Source organism: Centrocercus urophasianus, unplaced genomic scaffold, assembly GCF_019232065.1.
Source record: "Centrocercus urophasianus isolate 14NV4802_14NV808 unplaced genomic scaffold, USGS_Curo_1.0 seq_17, whole genome shotgun sequence".
In the NCBI taxonomy this organism is placed as follows: domain Eukaryota; kingdom Metazoa; phylum Chordata; class Aves; order Galliformes; family Phasianidae; genus Centrocercus; species Centrocercus urophasianus.
Window position 1 is genome coordinate 32,112,785 of NW_024884722.1, and position 9,184 is coordinate 32,121,968.

The window sequence follows — 9,184 nt, forward strand, 5'->3', positions numbered from 1 at the left end:
GATACCACAAAGTTCTGCAAAATCATTTATTAAATCTTCTGTTCTCGTAAGTTTTTATAAAACCCGTGGAATCTCTGAAAAATACCTGTGGTGCAGAGATCTCTAAAAACTGCACGAGATTGGTTAGAAAAGTGAACAACATAAGGATAAGGTTTCTAACTCAAAAGCCACAGGAGCAAGTGGCAAAGACTCAGGTGCAGGACCATATTCTTTCACTATCAGCAGTACTGATAGTCCTGAGCGTGAATCAGCACAGGTTGAATAAACAGGCAGCCATCCCAGGCGTCTCAGCACTTCCTTACCGTAACAAAACTACTAAACTAGAATTGGTTTGACCTTAACTAAAAACCACCCAAAAGATTTTAAACAGTAGCACTAGAATGCTTTGTCTTTCTTGTTTGCAATGCGCCATGCTCCTCAGTCACATCAAGTTGATGCACACACGCTCTCAAACTCCTCAATCCACGTGTTCCCAGCTGAAAAGATACCTGACACTTCAGCATACACAGTTCTTTATTTCTTTCCTTTCTTGGCTGCAGGCTTCTTTCCTCCCTTTTTAGCATTACTCCCGTATTTTGCTTCCATTTGGGCCAAAAAGTCATCCATCTGCTTTTTTCGGTCTTTATTTCTGCTCTGGAGGAGGAAAAACAAAACAAAACCAACTTTTCCTACTGCTCAATATCTCAATATGGAACATTCTAGTGAAGTTAGGTAGCTGATTCTAACTCTGGAATATATTCAGTAGGGAATACAAACTACAGAAGGTAGAGTTCTGAAAAGTCAAAGCCTACCTTCTACTCTAGACTCCATACTTCTGTGAAGTATTCAGACAGAGGTGAAGAGGGGCATTGAAAATTCACAACATACAGCTATGAAAACAACCAATTTATTGTTTAGACCCAAAACTCTAATACAATCTGAGGAATCATTTAATTTCAACATCCCATTTTAAGCCCACTGGACATTAAGAAAGGCAAGACTGATAAACAGAACCTAGATAAGCTATTTTCTTCCTCACTGCCCAAAACACAAAAGCAGAATACTAAGACTGATCAAGTTTTACATTCTTGTGGAATCTCTCAGAAAGAAATAAGCATTAACACTTCCTGTCCAACCGCCTAAAACTAGAAAAGTTAAAGAGTTGAAATGTGTATGAAGTAAAAAATGAACATATTATAACAACTCATTTAAAAAAGATACAGGTAATAAAATCTATACTCTGAATATTAACTAAGTAGAGAAGCTGCTTTGGCAGGGGGGTTGGTCTCGATGATCTCTAGAGGTCCCTTCCAACCCCTACAACTCTGTGATTCTGTGATTCCCTACCATCAGGAAGCTTTTACGGAAGAAGAGCTGCAAAGATCCTACATATGAAGATGCTCAGGGAAAACACAATTTGAAGTGAGGAACAATTATCTTCAATGGATGCTTAAGGCCTTACTTGAATCAGTGCTTTCAAGTCATCTTCTCCATCACCGAGGCCCAGTTCTTTTCTGCTCTCTTCTGCCTCCTTAGCTTCTTTTTCAGCCTGAAGTAGCAAATTAGCCTTTAGAAAAGTATTTTGCATGCGTCCACATCTTAGAATAGTTACTAAACACTTAACTTTTGCATTGATACACTAAGAGCCACAATGAAATGCAGTTTCCAAGTTTGGCCACCAATGAATAATCACAGAGAGACAGTTTGGTAGAGTGGGGCAGCTCCTTGCTGTTTGGCAGTGCTGAACATCACCTCATGTCCATTCCCATCCTTGTTCCCTGTACCCACGCTTTTTTTTTTTTGTGTCCTAGCAGCCATTCTATTTTCTTTGAGTTAAAGGTGACTGTTATGTGCAGGGCACAAAGCGTCAAAATAAAACAAAAACAAAACACAAGTTGGAAAGAATTTAGCCCAGGCTGTTATTTTACAGTCGTCAATAAGCATGTAAATTATATATTTCCCCCACGTACTCTTAGCTCCACTGACTGTAGCTTTGTAACTGAACGAAGGGACATTCTGAGCTGTAATAAGTTACTGTGGATAATACTGAAATAGAAGAAAGAAGGTACAAGCAGTAGCAGCCTGTTACTACTTGAACCCTCTCAACCATTTGACTGGAATTACTGTAAGCAATAGTTATGGAGAGAGGAGGGAGGTGGAAAATAAAGGCGATGAAGTGTGGAAGAGGAAGGTACCAAGCAAGTCTGCAACCCTGTGGCAAATACACATCCTAAGCTTCCACCAACGGAGATGAGAAGCTCGTTGTGCACACACAGCTTTCTTTTGGTCTCTGGTTGGTACCTACCCGCCTCTTTCTTGCCATCGTTTTCTGCTTGGACTCTTTCACAAAAGCTTTGTAGGATGGGAGTTTTCCAGCATCAATGGCTCTTTCTATGATCTTCCTCACTCTTGGCTCATCCGTGTAGTCCACACACAGCACCGACTCCATTATTCTGTCCATGTCACCCTCAAAATCCATGTAAGCCGATTTAATATCCGCTAGCTCTTGCTCTGAATCTTTGTAGTTCTTCTCAAAGTCTTGAATATCTTTGACGGTGATCTGAAGCCAAGAGAGCACACCACACGAGTTAGGACGAAGGGAGGGCAGCAAAAAGCAGGCAGCGTGCCAGCCCGCAGCACAGCGGCGCTCACCTTCTTGAAGAGCAGCCTCCAGTACTCCTGCCAGTCCCGCTCGGCCCGCAGCGCCTCGCCCTCCTCGTCCACCGTGCCCTGCTCGTCGTACACGGCGCGCTGCTCCGCATCGCTCAGCACAGCGTAGGCTTTGCCCAGGATCTGTGGGGCCGGTCGGTCAGTTAGTCGGCCCGTCAGTCGGTCAGTCGGTCCGTCAGTCAGTCAGTCTGTCTGTCTGTCGGTCGGTCAGTCAGCCGCCCGCCCGCTCGCTCGCACTCACCTGGAAGCGCCGCGTCGCCTCCTCCTTGGTTTCGGGCTCGGCCCGGTCGGGGTGGACGCGGAGCGAGGCGCGGTGATAGGCGCGGCGGATCTCCTCAGGCGAGGCCTCCCGGCGGACGCCCAGCGCGCCGTACAGGTCGGCGGCACCGAAGGCGGCCTGGCAGTCTTGCAGCAGCCCCATCCCGCCCGCAGCCCGCCAACCGCCCCGCGGCACGGCGCACGCGCGAGGTGGGGCAGACGGGAAGCACCGCCCCCCCCACCCTCACCGACGTGCTGCTCAAGCGGCTGCTCCGCCGAGTGACTCGGAGCGGTACCCGCCTCTTCCTCAGGGAAACCTGGAGCGGCTCTGCGTATACAAAATACGCGCCGGGACTCGTAATTAGCTCCCGACGCGAAACCCCCCCAAACCAGCCCCTCGAAGTTGCCTCCCTGCTAAAAATAAGGATTCTCCACGAAAGCAGCAAGAGGTCCTAGAAAAAATAAATAAAGCAGCAGCCCTTCACAATATTGGTGTTCGTAGCATCTAAAGCCAACGTGCACACGCTCCCTTCTCCCTGAAGGTGACTTCACACCAACGTGAAAGCAGAAGGGTCGGTGTTCCAGCAGAGAAAAGCACTCCAATGGAGATACATTCGTACAAAATTCATATGGTCTTTAATGAAACACAAGGTAAGTGGTATACACAGACTGATACATACAAAAAGACAAACCAGAAGTTAGCATGTGGCATTCCCTGCGCCTTGAAATGTTTGCCTTCTCTATCGCTACCACGGAGGGAATAAAACACAGCAGCATATCGCAGGTTTCAGCTCCTAGTTACAGAATTCAAATGGTAACATAGTAGAATATTCTTGCTTTCATAAAAAAAAAAAAAAATCTCTTACAAAAGCTAGCTGGTATCTACCATTGTAGGAGAGCTCTGCTGATGTCAGGGAGTCCACCATTCACAGCCTGATTAACTGATTCTCGCTGTACAGCTCAGGTTACACCTGCCATGATTAAGTCAGTTCCAAGAGACACCAAATTCTCTTTCCCCATCACTTCCCTTTCCAATCTCTCCAGCGGCCCCCAGTGAGTTTGCCAAACTTCAGCCCTAGTCCTGACTGCAGCATTAGCACAGCAGGATAGAGACATTACATACATAACCGTTTTATTCTTCAGATTTTTTCAACTTCAGTTTTGCCAGACTTTCACGCAGCGAAGCTTTGGAGCCTTCCTGGGCAGTGTCAGTCTTCTTTTTTGGCCGCTGTTCTCTGGAACGTATCAAATCTTCACGTCCAAGTTCAAGCATTTTTGCTTCCCATGATTTCATTTCATTTTGATACCGAACCTTATCATCTTGAGCAAGCTGCAGGTATGGCTGAAAGAAAAGCACATTTCTACAGTCATCTAAGGGGCTGTATCTGGGTAAGTGCCATGCCACATCCTCTCCTTTGACAGAAAGGGAACTAACTACAAAACCTGTGCAGTACTCATCCCAGGTGTCCATTTTTAACCTCCAGCGAACTGAAAACACTTCCAACTTGAACAAAACCACAAAATGCTAACAATGAACAATAATCACTCCCAAAGAGGAAGCTAATTCAGTATTGTTACTAACAACTAAGGCATCTTATTTGTGTGCTGGTCTGAGAGAGCAGGCTTCTGTAAAGAACACAAATAGGTATTTCTGCACAAGTTGGTTATTTCTACAGAAGGAATACGAACTTCACACATATTCTCAGTACACATTCAAAACACTCTGGAAAAAAGGCATGCAAGAGAAAGGCAATGTAACTGTGAAGGGTCTGGAGCACATTTCTTATAGGGAGCAGCTGAGGGAGCTGGGGTGGTTCAGGCTGGAGAACAGGAGGCACAGGGGAAGCCTTATCGCTCTCTACAACTGCCTGAAAGGAGGTGGTGATGAGGTGGGGGTCTGCTCCCAAATACCAGCAATAGGACAAGAGGTTACGGCCTCAAGTTGTGTCAGGGGAAGTTCTGGTTGGGTATTAAGAAGAGTGGTGAGGTATTAGAACAGGCTGCTCAGGGAGATGGGGGAATCACTGTCCCTGGAAGTTTTGAAGAAAAGGATAAAAGTGGCCATGCGGAACACAGGATAGTGGGCATGGGGGGCTGACAACTGAACTAGACGGTCTTTGGAGTCTTTTCCAACTTTAATAACTCTATGAAAACTTGAAAAAATATGAAGATTTAATATCAGAATAGCATTCCTCCCTTTCCAAATAATGATCTGCAAATTCGTATTTAAATACACTTTTAAAAGCTGGCAGAAAAGTATCCAAGATAAAATTAAAAAATTATGTGCAAAATTGCTTTTACTGTGCATAATTAAAGGCCACAGACATACCTGCTTTTGAGAACTGGATAGATTTTTCCATGTTTCAAATAACTGCTTCAGCTTTGCCTGCGGAACATTGAACACACAATACATGAACATCATTTTAACGCCAGACCTCATAGAGGGTTACAGCTGAAAGCCAGGTGTAAAACAGTGTAAAAAAGCAAGTCAAGTCATGAAGGCTTTATTACCCCACACTTTTGATATAGGTAAATAATTGAAGACATGGTTTGACAGCTTGCTGGGCGTCATTTTAGACACTTCTACAACGATACCGGCATTCACAGTTGAAGTTAGTAAGGCTGCAGCAAAAGCAGGCACACCTAACAGATTAAGTAACTTTAGTTAACACGGCTACCTCTGACCCTTCCTATTGGCTTAATTTCAAACAAAGCCACACAGGAATTAATCACATCCAAGGAAATTCTGCATCACTTAAGAAGTACTGAGCTACATGGTTGTCAAACTGGACCTCAGCTGACTGGAGATACCTGTCTTGTAAACAGAAAGCTGAGCAACACAATTATTTCTACCAACCGGATTTAACTGCTGTGAAAGATATCAACATCCTCATTAAACTGGCATTAATTAACACAGAAAAGTGTTTCTGCAAACAAACTCCATCTTTCCACGGTAAAACTGGTAGCAGACCACTGTAACCATCTGATTAACTCATGTATTTCTAGGTCAAAGCAAAGTAGAACTGCATGCATGAAATGTTTAGCTCTGATGTGTACAAAGTGCAGGAAGAATTTTAAGCCTCTACCACCACACAGGAGTTTATACAGGATGTGCCAGATCACCACAGTGATATATTAAAATAAAATAAAGAAAAACCTCCAACAAAACCAACACAAAATACCCACTCAAGCATAGGAATATTCAGATACTGAAATGTTAGTTCAAAGCACTACTTCGAAAGCAACAGAATCCAAGACACACTGAATAGTTATTACACTCACCATATTTTTTACGACAGCTATCACTACTATACCTAAGTACTACTCAAATAAACCCTTCCTAGCTTACTTACTGTAGGTGAAAGTCCTTTGCTCTGCTGAAAGTTTTCTGATACAAAAATGTTGAAGCCACTTCGAGGTCTTTTAGGTTTTCCAAGCACAGTCAATTCCTTCAAAAACAATAAAAGCTATTCAATCCGTCCAAAAAACCTTTTTCCACAAAACTTCCCATCAGTGTTCATATTTCAACCAAAAGGTATATACAGACTGATTCTTCAGCTAAGTCTGGTTCTGGAAACCCAAGACTGTTATTAAATTCTATTCTGCAAGAAAGTAACGATGGTAAGGTTTTTTTTTTTATTGTTTTCATACAGTTTTGTTTATGGTGCGAAATACTGTACGCTTGCAGAGAAAAGAGGAGGTGGGTAACTTTGTGGGAGGCAGGACTGAACAGAATGAGCAAATCCCCAGGGAAAAAAAAGGTAATTTCTGCAATGAGAATCCTTTGTATACAGGGAAGTCAAAGAGAAAGCACTTGCTGCTGTTTTTTTTCCTCCAGCCTTAACACGTTCTCATGGCAGCCCAAGGTTCTGTAAGTTACCTGAAAACACTTACTCTCTTTATCCTGAAGGATCTTCTTTTTGCCAGCCGTTTTCTCCTTTCTTCTTTCAAAGCCGCAACCTGGGCTGGAGTTAGCTGTGCTTTGTATGCAGCCAACTGCTCTTCGTATTTTTTCCAGTCTGTCTTCCTTGCTTCCTCGTAAACCTACAGTACAACTACCAGCCTTAACAACATACTTTCATTCAGCTAAGCACGGTGCCTTGCATCCTCAAATCCATGCACTTGAACATCAAAAGCCAACACTTCTAACCTACTAGTTTAGTTCCAGACTATTGCACAACATAAGTTTGCAGACTGCCGTATCACATTTAGGTCTGAGTAGCAGAACAAATTCAAAAGAATGGATTTAAGCTGGGTGCACCCCATTAATTACCTGAGTTAATCTGATGACACAGCATCTGACATCAGGCAAATCAGATGCAGCTCAATGAAATAGTAATCTCCCACAGACGGAGGAAAAGCTGAAGCTCAGTTGAAGTAATGCCTTTTCACCCATGGCAACACACAAGCGCTTTGGTCCCCAAATGCACTCTCACAGCCACCAGCACTGAGCATAGCAGCATCATAAAATCACGGCCTTGTTATCAGAGCACCAAGCTCTGGACCAGCACCATCTCTCCCTCCATTTCTGACACACAAAGGAGAAGACAAACCTTGTAGTAATAGCCACAAGTTCAGAAAGGATGTCAGCACTCAGCTGCTCACGACAAAGGAACTCACTGCTAACAGGAATCACGGCAAAACACTAATTTGCTATAATTGGCACTTACAGCAATGAACGGCAGCTGAGTTTGTGGAGATGTTTCACATCATTATTTGAAACTCTCAGTGCAACTTAACGACCTCTAACAAGAAATAAGGTAAGCAGAGAAGACCGAAAGGCAGTTGCTTCAAGAAGCCAGGTCTGCGATAACACGTAAGCAGCCAAAGGCAGCAGGCGCTGGGTCGCACACCCCGATGAGCACTGACCTGCTTCTGCGAGGCCGGCAGCTCCCTCCAAACACCGGCCAGCTTCTTTACCAGCTCCAAGGTGTTCAGATCTGCGCGTCAGAGAGCAAAAAGGAAACCGCTGTATTTTCAGCTAGCTTTCCTCGAGGAAAAGCTGCCACCAGCACCTTTCTCCCGCACAATTTCCTTACGCCCGTCGCTCGCCGCCCTACCTGGGTTCTGCTGGCGGAAGGGGGGCTGGTTGTCCCTCAGGAAGCGGAAATAGGCGCTGAGGGGCCGCTTCGGGCGCTCGGCCGAGCTCATGGCCCGACACCGGCCCGCCTCCGCCGCGCGTCCAATGCCGCAGCCCCTGCGCGCAACACCAACAGTCAGCACCGAGGGGAGACCCGATCCATCCCGCCCCTCCGTCCCCAGCCCCATCCCGCCGCACCTGAGCAGCCGCCGCGCTCCGTCAGCGAGGCCCGCAGCCCGGCCCAGCAGCGCCAGCGCCGCCGCCATGCCGCAGCCCGCCCGCCCGCCGCCGCGGGGCACCACGGGATGGCGACGGCCGCGCCGCCCAGCAGCGCCTATGCGAGGGGAGGGGCCGCGTCGCGCCGCGCCAAGGTGACCCCGCGGGGTGGGAGCTGGTCTGCGCTCGGAGCGGCGCTCCGCCTCGCGGAAGAAACGAGCTCTAAGAAAGCGATGCCAGTTGGCTTCTGCCCGCACGGCGAGCTCGGAGCGCTCCCTTTCATAGCAACGCGAAACATTCCATCCGTTTGCAATCCGAAGTGAACAGCGCTATTTTCAGAGCTTGTTTCAGAGTTGGTTGATACAGCGCAGATGTAACACCAGCACGACAGCTGCTTATGCGGACACAGCTGAAAGCCTACACGCGTGCAGGCAGGAGGGCTCTGCCGGCAGAACCACAGCTCCCACGTGAAAGCTGCCACCCAGCATTCATCACTGTGAAATAGCTTCCATCATCTGAGCTTGTTTATTTTGACAGCTGCCTCGAGTCACTTCTAGTTTCAGCTGCAAGGTACAGAAGAAAACTAATCCTGTTTCTACAGCTGATGTTTGTGAGCAATCTACAATAGGAAAGGAGTTGTTCTTTAATCTATTTAACCAGACATCCCTCTCCAACACCACTGGCTTTATACAATCTGTGGCAATTCAAGCAATAATCAGTGGATAAGCAAGCTTCAACTGTGAGACGAGCACTGTAACATTTGGACATTGCAAATATACCCTGTTAACTGGCACACTGAATTTCAAATATTGTGGTATTTGCTCCAAAAAGATGCATGTAAAACAAGTCAATTTCTTGGTATCCTACAGAAAGGAGCATGTAGAACACACTAAGCAAATTAGGCTGAACCTAGCATGGAAGTTAATTGCAACACAGGTCTAAGGAGTTTCTGATGGAGGGTTTGATTTTTTCTGTTGACAG

The 9,184-nt window shown here is 45.9% G+C and overlaps 2 protein-coding genes across 2 annotated transcripts; both read right to left on the reverse strand.

The window, feature by feature from the left end:
- Window positions 1-12: 12 nt before the first annotated feature.
- DNAJC9 (DnaJ heat shock protein family (Hsp40) member C9) lies at window positions 13-3,077 on the reverse strand. The gene is made up of 5 exons (XM_042818362.1): window positions 2,891-3,077; window positions 2,632-2,772; window positions 2,285-2,539; window positions 1,442-1,528; window positions 13-633 (listed from the first exon to the last, which is right to left on the reverse strand). The coding sequence occupies exons 1-5, from the start codon at window positions 3,068-3,070 to the stop codon at window positions 514-516; spliced, it is 783 nt and encodes a 260-aa protein (XP_042674296.1). The 5' UTR covers window positions 3,071-3,077; the 3' UTR covers window positions 13-513.
- Window positions 3,078-3,524: 447 nt separating this feature from the next.
- Window positions 3,525-8,253, reverse strand: TFAM (transcription factor A, mitochondrial). Its single transcript, XM_042818220.1, has 7 exons — window positions 8,186-8,253; window positions 7,968-8,104; window positions 7,777-7,847; window positions 6,802-6,951; window positions 6,261-6,356; window positions 5,237-5,293; window positions 3,525-4,249 (listed from the first exon to the last, which is right to left on the reverse strand). The coding sequence occupies exons 1-7, from the start codon at window positions 8,251-8,253 to the stop codon at window positions 4,040-4,042; spliced, it is 789 nt and encodes a 262-aa protein (XP_042674154.1). The 3' UTR covers window positions 3,525-4,039.
- Between the last annotated feature and the right edge of the window lie 931 nt (window positions 8,254-9,184).

Bases quoted from the DNA above. Each gene is read 5' to 3' on its own strand.
- DNAJC9 (XM_042818362.1), bottom strand. From the start codon at position 3,070: ATGGGGCTGCTGCAAGACTGCCAGGCCGCCTTCGGTGCCGCCGACCTG. The intron at 2,773-2,890 runs GTGAGTGCGAGC...CCGGCCCCACAG, and splicing joins AGGCGACGCGGCGCTTCCAG to ATCCTGGGCAAAGCCTACGC. The intron at 634-1,441 runs GTAAGGCCTTAA...TTCCTCCTCCAG, and splicing joins ACTTGAAAGCACTGATTCAA to AGCAGAAATAAAGACCGAAA.
- TFAM (XM_042818220.1), bottom strand. From the start codon at position 8,253: ATGGCGGCGGCGCTGGCGCTGCTGGGCCGGGCTGCGGGCCTCGCTGAC. The intron at 7,848-7,967 runs GTAGGGCGGCGA...TCTGACGCGCAG, and splicing joins CTTCCGCCAGCAGAACCCAG to ATCTGAACACCTTGGAGCTG. The intron at 6,952-7,776 runs GTCAGTGCTCAT...GTTGTACTGTAG, and splicing joins TGCCGGCCTCGCAGAAGCAG to GTTTACGAGGAAGCAAGGAA.